A 16622-nucleotide genomic window follows, 5' to 3' on the forward strand; every position below is an offset into this window, starting at 1 on the left:
ATAATAAAATCAAGTTTTTTCTAACAGATCCAATTCTGTAATTTAAGCCAGGGTGGAAGCTTTGTGCCCAAGCAGAGCTCTGTTAAAGTGAATGAATTTCCACATGGACAGAAGACTTCACTTTCACATACCCAATTGCAGTACTATGCCTATTGGGACTACCTGTCAAGATAGGCAATGCAAATTAGAAAAAACAGCCAAGAGTAATACATTGCACTACCACACTATATTAGCTAAACATTTTATTTATATTCTATGCACAATAGTGTTAAATCCATGTTTCACTAGATAGACTATAAAATTTCCCATTTTAAAAAAGCAAAATAGTGCATAAAAAGCTGTGCATTGGACAATAGATAGTCACTACTTCCTCCAAGTCCATTTATTAAAAGAAATATCATGAAACCTTTGGAACAACCCTGCCAACCAGAAAAACTTGACAAATAATTGTAGAATTTGGTGATATGAACCTAAGCCTGAAAATTTGATCTAACCATCTCTTTTGAATTCAGCAATATATAACTAGATATAGATATAGATATAAAAAAAAAGAGAGAGATTGACCAAGAATCCTAGTCTCTTGAATTATCCATATCTGTTCACAGGTTTTCTACTTCTGTACATCACCCATAGTATCCAAATGCTTGTGTTAATTAGATTGGCAACAGAAAAGACTCTAGTAGGCTTCTGGAAAAGGAGACAAGCCAGAGGTTCCACGGTATGAAGAGGTCCACTTAAAGGAAATTTTTGTTTTTAAAGTTTGATTTCCCCCAGGCCAATTGAGATTATGCCATCAAATTTGCAGTGCATGGGGTCCCTGGACACTAGGGGACTCACCTCACATTGGACAGGTTTAAGTGCTACCATTGTATTTCCTGATCATGCTCTCGTGCTGTATGGTGTGTAATACAAGTCTTGCAGCTCTTTGGTGATACTAGATTGAGCCCACAGGTTGAGAAGAAGAGATGGCAGCTCAAGAGCCTCCCCTTTCTCACACACTGGCTGGAGTGCTTCACGGATTCCCCCCCACCTCCTATATAGCATCCATTCATTCCCTCCATCCCCCCAACACCCTTAACTACTTATACAAGTACATGAATAAATGATGGCTATATTCCCTCTGTCCCTCATTACATTCTCCAGAACCTCTTCAGCTTCTATAATCAGTGCATGGACTAGCTGGTGGAATAGAGAAGCTCTCACAATGATTTTTGGGTCTTGCAGAAAGGTCATCTAATGGAACAACGCTGCAGGAGTCACCAGATTTGCATAAACTAGTCCCACTTCCCCATCAGCTGATTTTATTACTGTTGGCAATACAACTTGAGCTCTGAAAGATGGAGAATTTAAGAAACAGTGAAGAAGCTACTGCAAGCTCTTCTTTATTCACTAAGTTTGAAAATTAGGAAGAAGTTTGTAAGAGATATAAAAATGTCCTCTTGCCTTCATTATTGTATTTTTATCTATTCAAATAAATGCATATATGAAAGCAGTCACAGCACAGAGAAAAATATATAGCTCCCAGTGATGCTGAAAACAGAATGAGTTGCTTTAAGTGTGAACCTGAACCACCTGAAAAAAAACCAAACTAAAAACAATCTGATTAATCAATTTTTAATACGCACACAGCACTAGTTACTGTGTCATCCCACAACAAATTTCACACACACATGTAGATGATCAAACAGAGCATCACCGTCCTTCAGTCATTTAGAGAAACTACTCCTTAGCACAGACATCAGTAATATGCCTGACTGGAAAGAAAAGCCTCACTCCATGTCTTCAGCTCATGAAACTCAGGCAGTAGCTGTCAGTTAGTGGAGCATTTCTACAGACAGGATACTCTTAGGAACTCCATGTCCAGGAACTGAAAGCTGTTTCACCACAGTGGATCAACCAAACTGACAGCACAAATTGTTGAAGAACTTACTTCAGCACTGAGAGGAAGGAGGGTCCAGTGATTAGGGCACTAGCCTGAGACTTGGGAGACTGGGTTCAAGTTCATGCTGTGCCACAGACTTCCTGTGAGACCTTGGGCAAGTCACTTACCCTCACTGTGCCTTAATTCCCCATATGTAAAATGGAGATACTACTTCTCTACCTCACAGGGATGTTTGTGAAGATAAAGGCTGCAATGTGTCAGATTCTATGATAATGTGGCTATATGAGACCATGAGATAGAGAAACAAATGCACACGATACCTATCTAACTTATATGTAATTCTACAGGCAGGCATGACTGACTTTTAGTCTCATACTGAGCAGAAAATCCTTCATTATTAAACAACTGTCAAGGCTGGTGACTTTTAAGTCTCCCCCAACCTTCACAGTAATCCTTTACAAAATGAGTTAGTGATCCAAGAGAAAAATTCCTGTTGAATTTGACAAATAGTTGGGAAAGGTCTGATCCTGAATGCATAATACAAGGGGGCGGGAGAGGGGGGAGTCCTTTTGTCTGGCTGTGAAATACCTTATGTGTTGCCACCTCTTCAATCCTGCGGCAAACTCTATTTCCTGCTTAATTTTGGTGTCTCTAAATCAGTGCTTTTAAAACTTCTTTTCTGGCAACCCAGTTAAAAAAAATCGTTGATGCCCATGACCCAACGGAGTTGGGGATGAGGGGTTTGGGGTGTGGGAGGGGCTCAGGGCTAGGGCAGATGGTTGGGGTGGGGGGGGGGTGAGGGCTGTGGGGTGGAGCCAGGAATGAGGGGTTCAGGGTGTGGGAGGGGGCTATGGGCTAGGGTAGGGGGTTGGGGTGTGGGAAGGGGTCAAGGCTCTGGGCTGGGGTTGCAGGCTCTGGGGTGGGGCCAAGGATGAGGGGTTTGGGGGTGCAGGAAGGGGCTCTGGGTTTGAGGGGTGAGCTCAGGGCTGGGGCAGAGGCTTACCTCCGGTGGCTCCAGGTCAGAGGCGCAGCCAGGGTGCAGAGGCAGGCTTCCCATCTGTCCTGGCACCACGGATCGCGCTGGTCCGCTCCTAGGCAGAGGCGCACAAGCACCTCTGTACGGCTCTCGCCCGCAGGCACCACCTCCCCACCTCCCATTGGCTGGGGCAGTGGAGGCTGCACACGTGGCCCGCCCACCTAGGAGCTAGACCTGCTGTTGACAGCTTCCGGGGCGCAGTGCAGTATCAGAACAGGTAGGGACTAGCCTGCCTTAGCCAGGCAGCACCGCCAACAGGACTTTTAACAGCCCGGTCAGCAGCGCTGACCAGAGCCACCGCGACCAAGTACCTTACATTCCGTGACCCCGCACCAGGTCGCAACCCACAGCTTTAAAACCACTGCTCTAAATTGTGACTGGCTACAATGGGACATTGTGGCAGTTGGAGGTTGCTGAGCTCAATAATAGTCCAGCCACAACCGCTTTGCCTCGGGCCCTGATGCTGGGAAGAACGGTGCAGAGTTGGCTACACCTAGGTCATGCCACTGAAATATTTCCCCTGGGCTAGCAGAAATGTTCAACCGGCTGCTTAAGCCAACCTTGTGCCACAAAGTGCATAAAACACATTTAACAGAGCTGAATACTAGATTGAATACTAGCATTGAACATTTAACTTTGGTCCATAAATGTTTGCCAAACTGTACCATGAGCTGGATTTCCAGCAGCCATATTGGTAACATTTTATCCTGTTTCTTTGGCCCATATGGACAAGAATGAATGATTAAAAATATTATGAGTTCAATAATCCCTAAGAATTATCACAACTACCCTTCCCCTCCCCTCTATTTACAATAGGCATGCAACGGATAATAGGAGCAGGTCAGTAGAAGACCTTTATACCCCTTTTAATGAATTGTTTTCCTATGAAGCCAATGTCAGCCATCCCACAGAAGTTCTAAATAACAGAATTCAAGTTATGTTTGTTTAAAGTCATTTGGAGACATTTAAATGGTCACAAGACACACAAAAATCAGAAAAAAGGAAAGAGAAAAATATACATTTGCAGATCCTGGTTGCAGAAGATTCTGATGCTAGTACCCACCAATAAAATCCATGTAACAGATCACCTTGTACTTTCTCCAGATAATTGGTCATATGACATTCTCAGTGTCAATTCTGGTGCTCTGGCTGACAGGTGGTATTTTGTAGAGGTCATTAACTTTAAAGTACCATTTTTTAATTCAAAAATGAGGAGCAGCTGGGATGCCATATAAAGAGATGGAAATTTTAATGTTTTGCTTTTCATGTTTTAATGTCACAAAATCATCATAATAATTTCTCATTTCTATACATAAACATGACAGAGAGCAGGTTGAGTAATGCAAGTTGATCTACATTTTGCATTTATTCAAAATTCAGAGTTTGGGAAAGAAACACAAGCACAGTAATGCTTATAGTAAACAATGATTTTACAGATTGATTCCACAGATTAACAAAAGAAAAAGGTCTGATTTTATTAGATGGAGAGAGAACTGGATGACAAGGGTTTGATAATATGAGATGGAAGCCCTACATTCATAGGTCACTTGTTTACGTTTGATGTAGGTCAGAGGTGACCTTTCTCATCTGACAATTGTTCAGTGGCCTGTGTGAAATGAGTTGGTAGTCTCAGTCCACTGCTTAGTGGAGTTGTTCAGTTAGAACTAATTGGTATCTTTGCTGGCAGTTTCAGAAGACATGCCAAGGAATGGCTAGGCCTAAAAGCCATACTGCCCTCTCCCTCCTAGAAAGATGATACCTCCAGAGCAGGATTGACAGGATAGCAAGAAACTCATATTTGATGGATGGTGGCAGCATCTATTCTGTGCAAAAACAGAGGACTTGAGTTTCAAGTGAGGTCAATCTGGCACCTTTCATGAGCATTAATGTAATTTTTTTCCCTTTTAAAATAGTTGGCATTTGGAAATATATCTTAAACTCTCCTGCTTTAACTTTAGCTCTGAAAGTTGTTTTGTGTAGTTATTGAAATTGTTTATGTCGTGTACATATGTAATGTTATTCAAAACATAACTAAAAATAAACAAGGAAAAATTAAAGGTCTGATCCTTCACTGCCACTGCACACACCTTCCATTGACTTAAATGGAGGGGCTTCAGGATCAGGCCCTTAATGTATGCCTAACTTCTAACTATTCTATCACTATCATATATATATATATATTGCATTCAGCAAAGGAAAAATAATGAGCCAGAAGAAATGTTTCCACTTTTCACTTGTCCTTAGTCTGAAATAAATTGTACTTATATTTACAACACAAAAGGATTGTGCACTTACAGTAAACATACAGGACTACAGGATTTTGTGTTCCGAGTCAGTGATATGAAGTCTGGCTTATGATACCTCTTCAAACCATGCTATATAAACTAGAAAGGTGAACTTTCAAAATAGAATTCAATTTTGGTAGTGCTTTTTAAAAGATCCATATCTAATGCACTTCAGAGTATTACTTCAAAAAAGAAAAAGAAAAAACCTAAAAGAGGACATGCTGCTATTTTCCTTTTGCTTACATAATAGTACTGAACAGGGGAAGTCAAAGAGTCTTAACTGCAACATCATAGCTAATGCTGAAGTGCACTTTGTTTCAACAGTTATTATTTAAGTATAAGAATCACACCAAACAAATACCTTAATATTTACAATGAAGTGAACTGAAGTAAATCCATACAGAATTCATGCTATAGTGGTCAAGAATATGCCTCCTGCATTTCTAATGTGGCATTCTGTTTTAAAGTCATAGGTAAAATCATCCATCTGAACTTCCTAAAACACAGGAAAAAGAAGATCCAGACTTCTAACACCTATCTGTACTTTTTTACTGACTGATTTCAATACACCTTCACAGAACACAATGTTAAACTTGGGGCAAATAGTTCTCTCCAGTCTCTTACTATTCATTAACCAAGTTTATAAAATTAGGGTTTGAGAGCACTACCCAACTCTGATCCCTTCAATGACAATTGCGGGTGCTCAGCAGCAGGGAGGATAGCAATATTCAAGATTTCTTTACATTTACTTTATTTCTTGTAAATAAGTAAGCTCCTTGGTAATCATAATCATACAGTCTTAAACAGTCTACTTTTTAACCATCCCATATTTGTCTCACTTTTTCCCCCTTATTAAGGGCCTACAATCATAATTCAGAATATTTTCCTCAGGATGAAAGAATGACAAGACTTTATCACTATAGCAACTAACTGATTGGTACAGTGCAGGTCTGTCTTCAACCATAGGATGGAGCCACTATCCTTAAATATAATCTAAACATTTAGGGAAGAAAAATGGCCAGGTTACCATCTTTACCACCACAAAAAGAAAATACTAGTGCTTTATAAAATAAAGAATAAATAAAAATCTTGTTGACTGTACATGCATCTCCTGAAAGCTCTCTCTAAATTTCCACAAATGTGCTAAATTCAATTCAAAGTATAACATCAGTTGCTCTTACTAACAGAGCTGTCCTACACAACAGAAACTTATTCCTAATAATAAAAATCTAAAGTAATAGGGAAGGGAAACAAGCAGCCGTCATACAATTGCATTGTGAATACGCTGTCAGCATGAACAGACTGATAAAGCAAATGAGCAATACAGACAGAACAGTTTAATTTGCATTTTTCATTTGCTTTTACAATACTATAAAAGTTCTGTCTTCACTGGAACCACAGCTCCAGGGTTTCACACACAGTTATATAAAAAGGATACAGTTAGGGATATAAATCCTTACTGGATTTTTTTTATTGTTTTAAGGAGTATAACATATAAACATTTACTACTTTATAATTAGCAAAGCTGCGTGTGTGTGTGTGTGTGAGAGAGAGAGAGAGAGATCTAAAGTCTTAGTGTAATTTCCATTACTTGAAGCCATAAGTGTGTGAAAATGTTGGCTAATAGGTTATGTTTTGGTGAGTATTTTTAAAATATTTTGATAAAAGTAATTCAAGACTCTTATTTCTCGTTAAAGAAAGGAAAAAGACTCTGCCCTTAATGAACAATACATCATATGATGAATGGAAGACTAGACCTATATGAATCTGAAGAGAATTGGTGTAATACTATAAACTATGAGCTAGTATCTATACTCTTCTTCCTAAGATTTTTAGGCATCTTTACTCTTTCCTTCAGGGAAGGAATGTTATTAACAATTCTTCAAGTACTATAGCAGATAGTATGTAAATAATACCTCATTAACATTTAGAATTGCACCTTCAGTCATTAACTCAGTGAAACTCCTCATAAATGGTGAAGTGACAGGACACTACATGTTTTAGGCTGCCTGGTGTTTATTCAGCACTATATGGTACAAAGAATATGGTATGTTTGATCAACACCATCTAGTATAAAATTTGCTGGCAAAATAAATTAGTGGTTGCTCATTTAAACACAAGGCATTGTTTGCATATGCCAGTTAACATTTAATTATTCAGCACCCATAAGCAATGCTAAAAATATACTGAACAATAATTAACAATAGAATTGAAGGCAAAAAATCCTCTCCTTTCACAGAACAATACCAACTCTCTCATCCTTAAACACCAGTATATATATTATAAAAAAAATTCTAAAAAGACTCCTTCTGATAGTTGTTGGTTTTTACAGTTAACCCATTACTGGACTGTAACTACTGAAGGTATATTCAGAGGAGAACCCTTGCCATTTTCATCTGGGAAACCTGTGACTCTGGAGATATGCACTTTCTAGAGAAAATCTTTATAGAAGTTAATACAGATTTAATAAAATAAATAAAATAAAATACAGTTTAATCCTCATTACACTTTAGTTAATCACCCTCTAATATGCATTTATTGATTAGCAGAACACATCTCCCAATGCACTAAATTCTGTTAAATCTTAATAAGTTGTTTAGGATATCCTCAGTGTTTATGAGCAAACTGAATACTACATCATGTACAAAATAGAACTGATTAAAAGGGAAGCATATTTTACATTATTTTAATGAGCTATTTAATTCAGAATGTATTAAATTAAAATAAGTGCTTACAAAATAATTCTACATTACACTGGAATTATCTTTTAGAAAGCATCATGAGCCTCTGTCACACAAAGCAGTGAATGAAGATTGTCAGTGTCATGAGCTACTATAACGTGTAAAGCAGTGAAGGAAAGGTGCTCATGGCTAGTTGCAATCTCATTTCAGAGAATGCTGGGGGATGGTAAATTTGATAAGGGTTTGAGAGAATAGAATGGAGGGTAACGAAATGCCTTAGGCACACTCTTTAAAACGAGAATCCATTTCTTTTCCATCATACACATCATACCACTACAGCTCATCATGACAAGCTTTCCCCAGAATGTCTACTTTACATTTATTAAAGGAATATCCATGTCACATAAATTACAGATCCCAGCCAAGTCAAGTGACCAATATATGGAGAATACAGCATGGGTTAAAATGGATTGTTGACAGTTAAAGTTGTACATGTACTTGTCCCTATATTGATATGGTTTATTATAAACACAGAAACTATTTTTAATTTTTTTTACTTTTGCTGTTGAATGCTCAGTCTAGTACTGTGGACAATTTTGTCTTTTTGCAAGAAGATGGTCAAACTATACCTACATTACATAACTGTTTGAGAACTAAACTTACTGGGAGCAATAACACTGATTGGCATTATCAGTGTTAATATTTGATTTTTCAGCCAAAAATAAGCACATTTTTTTTAAAAAAATTGTAATACTTAGGGTATCCATTCCTAACAACAATGTATACCCCTCAAATCTGTGCAATTACATTTTTGCCCTTCAGTACTTTAATCCGAGAATGTCAACCCTGCAAGAAACTAATATACAATCATCAAGTGATTATCTATCAAACAGCTGTAAACTCCTGATGTGGCTTTAGTATACTGCTGAGGTAGTGCTAAGGAAATTCTGGGGTTTGTTCCAATGCAATTTCACAGTCAGAATCACATATGATCCTGGCAACATTAAGACATCAGTCATACACTAAGCATGTGCTCTCCCTAAGAAAAATCAACCTGAGAAAATAACTCTTGCTCATGAAGTATGTGAGTGAAAGACTGTGGGGGGAAAGCACTCCTATTCAAAGTTGATTACATTTAATAAACATTGGAACTAATCACTATGGAATATTCAATTGGATTATGCTTAGTAAAACTAAAGTTTGTTCTTAAAATCAAAGAGAAATACTCTATCCATGTTTGAAACACCACAACTACAATCTAGGAGTATCTCAAGGGTTCTTCTGTAATAGTAATATTAAAGCTTCAGGTCTTATCTGCTTTTTAATTTGGAGGGAGAGGAAGAAAGAGAATCTAGAGCATAGACTAATGTGTTGGTTTGAAACCTTGGCCTTTAAGATATGCATTACCTCGGCTGGAAAGGGCGTGGATTTGTGTCCAGTGGAAGCATCAGAACAAATGTACTTACTGCAGTAGGCGATTAGAAGACTAGCCAGGATCATAATTGCCCAGAAAGTTGAGGACATGCTTGGCAAGGCGTTGGCATCTTTTCTATTGTTTGTCCTGGGAGATGGAGCCATTGAAGCCACTTTCCCGGAGCAAAAATGTCAGTTAGTTTCACCAGCCAGTTCTCCCCTTGACGGATCGCCTTTCTCCACGTGTAATCCCAAAAAAAACCATCTTCACAAGACCTAAGGGTTGAGCATCGGCAACCCTGTCATGCTGCAGGAAGCATCTTTCAGCAAGAAAGCAAAATAATTCTAAAACATAGAAAAACCTCTGTGCAGGGGAGGCCTTCGATGGGTTTCCTCCTGTACCGTGGCACCAATTCACTAGCGTTTTGGATGTTGCTGAGCTTAAGATGCTACTGAGCCACAAATGAGGCTTTTTATTTGAGAAAGTTATTTTTGTTTGTTTGTTTGTTTCCGCCCCCTCCCCGCGCGCGGGGGGGGGAAAACACCCCCTAAATTTTCTTAAATCAAATCAGTTACAGTCGCGCGGAGACTCAGATGGAACTTCCCCACCCCCACAACCCAAAGGCAGCTTTAGGGTAACCCCCTGGCCAACTGCAACCACTGCACAGTCCAATCCAGCCGTCAATGCGCAGCACCCGGGGGGTGGCGGGCCGGTGTCGGGACCCGATTCACGCGCCGCCCCCGGCTGGCCAGGTGACAGCCGGTAACTCCACAGAGGCAGGGAACCCAGGCAGATCCGCTCCAAATGCCGGCGGGGGGCGGGCTGGGAGGGAGCCCGGCGGGAGCTACGCCTGTCAACAGCTGGGGATGGCGACAGAGTCAGGCAGACACGGCGGCCGGGGAGCCCCAGAGCAGGAGGTGCTAGCCGAGCCAGGTCTCCCCTCCCGTCGGATCCTCGGGGCTTGGCTGGCGAAGGGGCGCGCTGGCGGGCGGTGGGGGGGCGGGGCAGCAAGAATCCCCGGCTCACGGGACACTTTACACAGAGGCGGCTCTGAGGCCGCCGCCGCCGCCGCAGCAGCTCCCTCAGCCGCTCCGCTCCAAGCGCCGGCTCCGCTCTCGGCCCCTTGGCGCCTCTGCTGCTGCAGCTGCGGCGGCCGCGGCCCTGACAATAAAAGCGGGGGTGGGGGGGGGAAGAAGCGGGTCACGCCCACAGGTGAAGGGCGCTCGGGAGCTGCCCCGGCCAAGCCCGGGGCGCGCCACGCCCGGCGGCCGTTACAGCGGTTGGGCGCGCAGGGCGCTTTCCCCCGGCTGGCCCATGCCGGCTCCGGGGCGCACGGCGGCTCCGAGTGCGCCTCTGGCTGCCTGGCACCGCAGCTTCTTGCAGGTCCCGGCTTCCCGGCTTTCCCTCCTCCGCTCCGCGCTCGTTTTGACACCGAAACCACGTCGGAAGCGTTTAACCCCCTGCGGGTGGGAGCGTCTCACGGAATCCAGGCTCCAGGGCGGCCGCTTCCCGCTAGAGGACGCCTGAGCTGGGCTGCATCTCGGGCAGCAGGTGCGTGGGGTGAGCGGACAGGAGCAGAGGGGGCGAGCCCTCCCTCCGGGCGCCTGGGTCTATGGAAGCAGCGCGGGCTCCTGCCTGCCCATCTCCGAGCAAAGTCAGGTTGTCTCCACTGGGCTTACAGCCGGGAGGGATCCGCCCCCCGCCACCTTCCCACCTGCTGATGGATGCAGAGCAGCGCACCTACTCCAGGGAACTCCGGGGCAAACTGGTCCCTCTCCTTGAGAGGCTTGTCTAGCACTGAGAGCTTTTTTTTCTAACACAGATTCTCCCCATTAACAAAATGCGCTGCCCTGCTGAGCCGGGTGAGTAGGACAGGTAGCCACACCAGCAACGTCAGTGAGGGGGACTCTTTCCCATTTGTTCTCTCTCTCTTATGAGAGGCTTTCATTATTTTTTGTAAATAAAGGTTATGCTCAATTTAAAGGAGCTAAAGAAAAGTAGTTTGAGGATTCCTCTCCTCTAGGCATCTCTTGGCCTGGCCACCCACTGTAAATATCCTGCAAGGTGTGACCTTCATTGTAGGCCAGTTTACAAGCAGGTTAATGGAAACATCCCTTCTGTATCAAAGTGTGGTCCATAGCCAAACTACTTGAAGGTATGGCAGACTATTTCTGTCACTGTAGTGAAACATGTCCGCCTTCAAGTGGTGACATTCCAACATGCTAACAGAGGCCAGTTTAGGATTCACGCAGGCTCAAGGAGAATTTTTGATCAAACTAAACACTTTAAAAGGCTCCTTGCAGCAGAGCTTTCCATTTGGTGTCTCCTTAGCAATATGCTCAGATTAAATTTTTAGATTCCACATTAAGTAACCAAGCTCTGTGCAACTCTGAGGAAAGTGTTGAATCAGGATTGGCAGGCTGGAAAGGATTACAGGAGGATCTCTGCTCACGCTATGCAAATATTTTGAAAACACACAGCACAGTATACTTCAAGGTTGCTTTCCTTCCTTCTCAGTCACTTAACATACCTAAAAACTGATCATTATAAATGGGACATATATTATTTTCAATAAAGGGTTTTGGTATTATAATGGTATATTTACAACTTTCCCTTCTAAGATGCCATTTCCCTTTGCCTCATTTTTCAGAGCTAACGTCCTGTTATGTCTGAGAATAGACTATAAAGCAAATCTACCATTAAAGCAATGGGCTAACCGTTTCTTCCCCTCATTGTGAAAAGGAGCATTTAATTCTCATTATTTAATGTTTAGTGACTAAATCTTTGTGAACCCTCCTAATCACTGAGATTCCACATCTTCTTTATAAATCAGTATAAATTCCACAGTTCCTTTGGCATTCATTGAAATATACTATTTGAAAGCATTACTGCATAATTGTTTCTTAAAAAAAAATACTGGGCCTTTCAAGTTTTCCATTCACAGAACAACTCTACATAACTATTAGGAAACAAATGTCTCCACATGGTATGCTGTTTACTGTAATTCCAGTGCCAACATGTAAATTAAACAGGTCCCTGGGAATATGCAATGAAATCTGATCTCCATTACACCTGGACCCATTGAACACAGCACTGAGAAATTTATTAGAACACATTTGCAGACACAAACACCCCCAAGTTAGCAACTCTGTAACAGATACAGAGAGTTTGGTGTATGTAGAGATATGATTTAAGGCTAGAAGGAACCATTATACCATCCAGTCTGTCCTAGTATATAACAGGACACAGAATTTCACCTGGCAATTGCTGCAAATTGTCTAGTAATTTTTGTTCAACCAGAGCATCTCTCTTAAAGAATCCAGCCTTGAATCTAGGCTAAAAGTTAGAAGGGAGGGGGATTGTCATAAATATAAAGGGAAGGGTAAACCCCTTTGAAATCCCTCCTGGCCAGGGGAAAGCTCCTCTCACCTGTAAAGGGTTAAGAAGCTAAAGGTAACCTTGCTGGCACCTGACCAAAATGACCAATGAGGAGACAAGATACTTTCAAAAGCTGGGAGGAGGGAGAGAAACAGAGGGTCTGTGTCTGTCTGTATGCTGGGTCTTTGCCAGGGATAGACCAGGAATGGAGTCTTAGAACTTTTAGTAAGTAATCTAGCTAGGTATGTGTTAGATTATGATTTCTTTAAATGGCTGAGAAAAGAATTGTGCTGAATAGAATAACTATTTCTGTCTGTGTATCTTTTGGTAACTTAAGGTTTTGCCTAGAGGGGTTCTCTATGTTTTTGAATCTAATTACCCTGTAAGATATCTACCCTCCTGATTTTACAGGGGGGATTTCTTTATTTCTATTTACTTCTATTTTTTATTAAAAGTCTTCTTGTAAAAAACTGAATGCTTTTTCATTGTTCTCAGATCCAAGGGTTTGGGTCTGTGGTCACCTATGCAAATTGGTGAGGCTTTTTATCCAACATTTCCCAGGAAAGGGGGGGTGCAAGTGTTGGGAGGATTGTTCATTGTTCTTAAGATCCAGGGGTCTGGGTCTGTAGTCACCTAGGCAAATTGGTGAGGCTTTTTACCAAACCTTGTCCAGGAAGTGGGGTGCAAGGTTTTGGGAAGTATTTTGGGGGGAAGGACGCGTCCAAACAGCTCTTCCCCAGTAACCAGTATTAGTTTGATGGTGGTAGCGGCCAGTCCAAGGACAATGGGTGGAATATTTTGTACCTTGGGGAAGTTTTGACCTAAGCTGGTAAAGATAAGCTTAGGAGGTTTTTCATGCAGGTCCCCACATCTATACCCTAGAGTTCAGAGTGGGGGAGGAACCTTGACAGGGATGCTACCACCTCAACTGTTTTAGGTGGATTTTGGTTTAGGCATCCACCTTTCTTGAAAGAATGGTTTAGGCACCTGACTCCAGGACAGGGATTCCCAGCTGTGGATCACAAGCAGAGATAGGTGCCTCCTTACAGCCCAGACTTAATAACCTAAATTCCTGAGAGGGCTGGGGCCTAGGACATACCCCTCTGATTGTCATCATCTATTGGCTAACTTACGCACCCCCCACACACACACCTCCTATGGACCCCATTGCCAGTCCCCTTCGTCTCACAATGCATACAAAGCCAAAGTGCCTCGATCTGGGTTTGTGGATTTTCAAGGTGTCTAAAAATTAGGAATTGCAATGCCAGTCCCTTTGTGGATCTGGATCTTACTCCACAAAAAGTCTTATTGATTTCAGTGAGACTACTCACAAAGTGAGATCCTGCTCAGTGTGAGTAAGGGTGGCAAAATCTGGCCCTAAATGTTTTTTCTAGTCCCCCCCCCCATTCCAATTATAAAGTTTCTTTTGCTATCTTTGAGTAGTATGAGCTCCCCAAAAGGGGAGACAACAATGAAATCCTCTGCTCGGTGTCTGCAAGAGAATATGTTGTGAATAGGAACCAAGCAAAAGTCTGTATATCGGGACAAAATAAGCTTGTCAGTAACCAGATTTATTCTCATACAATCCAGGACATGTTTCAGAGTAGCAGCCGTGTTAGTCTGTATTCGCAAAAAGAAAAGGAGTACTTGTGGCACCTTAGAGACTAACCTTAGAGCTCACGAAAGCTTATGCTCAAATTAACTGGTTAGTCTCTAAGGTGCCACAAGTAATTCAGGACACATCTCTTTTTCCACATCTGCTGCTGGCAGTGAAGATGTCAACAAGGAAATTAAACTAAGAGCTAAACTGTTTATTAATATAAGGTCTGCTACTGCTCCCATTGAAGTCACTGAGAAAATTGCCACTGGCTAGGCACAGACATTGGATCAGTCCCATTGTATGCTGTATCTATGTGTCAGATCTTCTACAATACATACATGCACCACTGCTCTTCACTAGACTATCAGACCTGTAAAGTATGTATGACAACATTGCCCTCTACTATAGGTGTAGCCTACAAAGGTTAAACCTTAATTCTTATATAGTGCCATAAATGTATGCAGTGCAAGATGTATATCCTATTTTTAAATTTACAGTGTGACCTCCCACTACTATTGAATTTATTGGAACTTTTGCCATTGACTGCCAAGAGAAGTCTCAGGCATAAATTAGACCGCACAAATACAAGCGCAGTTGCACTGGTTGCCAACCAGAAATATCGGAGGCACTAGAGTTATTTTTCTATTCTAGGCAAACTGAAATACTGTGGTTTCTTAGGTACTACAATGTTAAATTGTGGCTTTAAAGAGACAGGAGCATATTGGGGTAAGCAGGAATATGTCTTGTGTTAACATAGTTCTGTTTAAGGTACAATCAAAGGCAAATTAAATAACGTTTTTGTCACACTTTCTGGAGTGGTTCTCAACTGAGAATGCCAGTCTCAGGTCAGATTGTCAGAAAACAAGGCAGATACTCCAAACTGGTGATATATTCTATAATTAGAGTTCACCATGCCAGTAACAAATGTGCACTCCTGGATCACTATACCAATCTTACCATGGAGTCACAGACAGTCCCCTTGGGCTCTCAAGCCTATCCTGCTATCCACACAAACTGGACTTAGTGATAATGGTCACATAAACCAAAAATCACACCACATCTGGTTACTTCCAATCCAATGGATCAGTCACTTACTCCAGATCAATTGGTACTCTGGATCTTACAAAGGAAAAATGGGACCCCTCCTCCCCCACTCACTCCTGTGGAGCTAGCCCAGGCCACTTGCTCAAGCTCTGCCTGCCCCCTGCACAAGGCTGGGGTCACTGTTCACCCGAGCCCTGCCTGCCCCCACGTGAGGCTGTTGATGCTCAAGCCCTGCCTGCCGCCACTCGAGCTCTGCCTCTCTCCACACCCCCACCCTGAATTGGCCTGGCATCGCCACTTGCCCTTCCGCACATTCTTCCGCACCACACCCTACTTTTTGACAAAAGTGGGCATTTGTCCTGTTTGCTCTTGCCTACTGATCAAGTGGGTAAGAGCAAACAGGACAAATGCCCACTTTTGCCAAAAAGTCAGGACGGCCAGGACAGGGCTTAAAAAGGGGACTCTCCCAAAATGGGACATATGGTCACCCTAATCTCACACTAAAGACAATGCTGGCAGACAATCCTCTAGAAAATAAACTAAAGATTTGTTAGCTAAGAAAAAGAAATTGGACTTATTGAGAGGTTAAAGCAGTAAAACACATTTACAGGCAAGTCAAAGATTGTAAATACAAAATATCAGCAGAGATGTAGTAGTTTATACTCCCTCAGGGTTACCCAGAATAACTTGGAGGCTCTCCGTCTTCTGGTTCAGTTATTCCACCCTGTTAGAATTCAAACAGTCCAGAGATACAAGATCTTTCCTTGAATCAATATTTATAGCTTCTTCTCCAGAAAACAATCTGAACAAAGTCTTTACCCACTTGGACTTTTCCTTTGATTATAATGAGTAGGAAATGCAGACTGAGTCTGTGAATTCCCATTGTTGAATACAATGGCCCTCACTTTTGCAGTTAGCACTCTTTTCTTTACATTTCCAAGGCTCCAATCGCCTTTGATGGGTAATTTAGTTAGAGGGATATACACAATGTAAATATAAGTATGGGGGTATATGCAATGTAAATGTAATGTAACAGCAAACAATGTTTCATTAGTTTTCATGAAGTTTATACAACAAACATCTTCTCATCTTAACCCTAACACACACTTTGATCTAGTTATCTAATTACTGGGTATACATACATACAGTATTTCAAACAGCCAATTACATATAAGTGAATACAATAACATTAGTATCTTTTTTTATCTCTATTAGCATACAAGTGAATTAGCTTGAATACACACTAATACACTTAACGTGTCTTTGATATTCAGACAGAAGTGAATTGGTTTATGGCTCTGA

At 41.8% G+C, this 16622-nt stretch overlaps 1 protein-coding gene across 1 annotated transcript in view; it reads right to left on the reverse strand.

Annotated features, from left to right (window-relative positions):
• TAFA5 (TAFA chemokine like family member 5) overlaps window positions 1–9462 on the reverse strand; it is a 468982-nt gene extending 459520 nt beyond the window's left edge. Inside the window, exon 1 of the mRNA XM_077807852.1 lies at window positions 9351–9462. Coding sequence (XP_077663978.1) covers window positions 9351–9462 — 112 coding nt within the window. The remainder of the gene's footprint in view (window positions 1–9350) is intronic.
• Between the last annotated feature and the right edge of the window lie 7160 nt (window positions 9463–16622).

The sequence above is a fragment of the Eretmochelys imbricata genome, chromosome 1 (genome assembly GCF_965152235.1).
Source record: "Eretmochelys imbricata isolate rEreImb1 chromosome 1, rEreImb1.hap1, whole genome shotgun sequence".
Classification (NCBI taxonomy): Eukaryota; Metazoa; Chordata; order Testudines; family Cheloniidae; genus Eretmochelys; species Eretmochelys imbricata.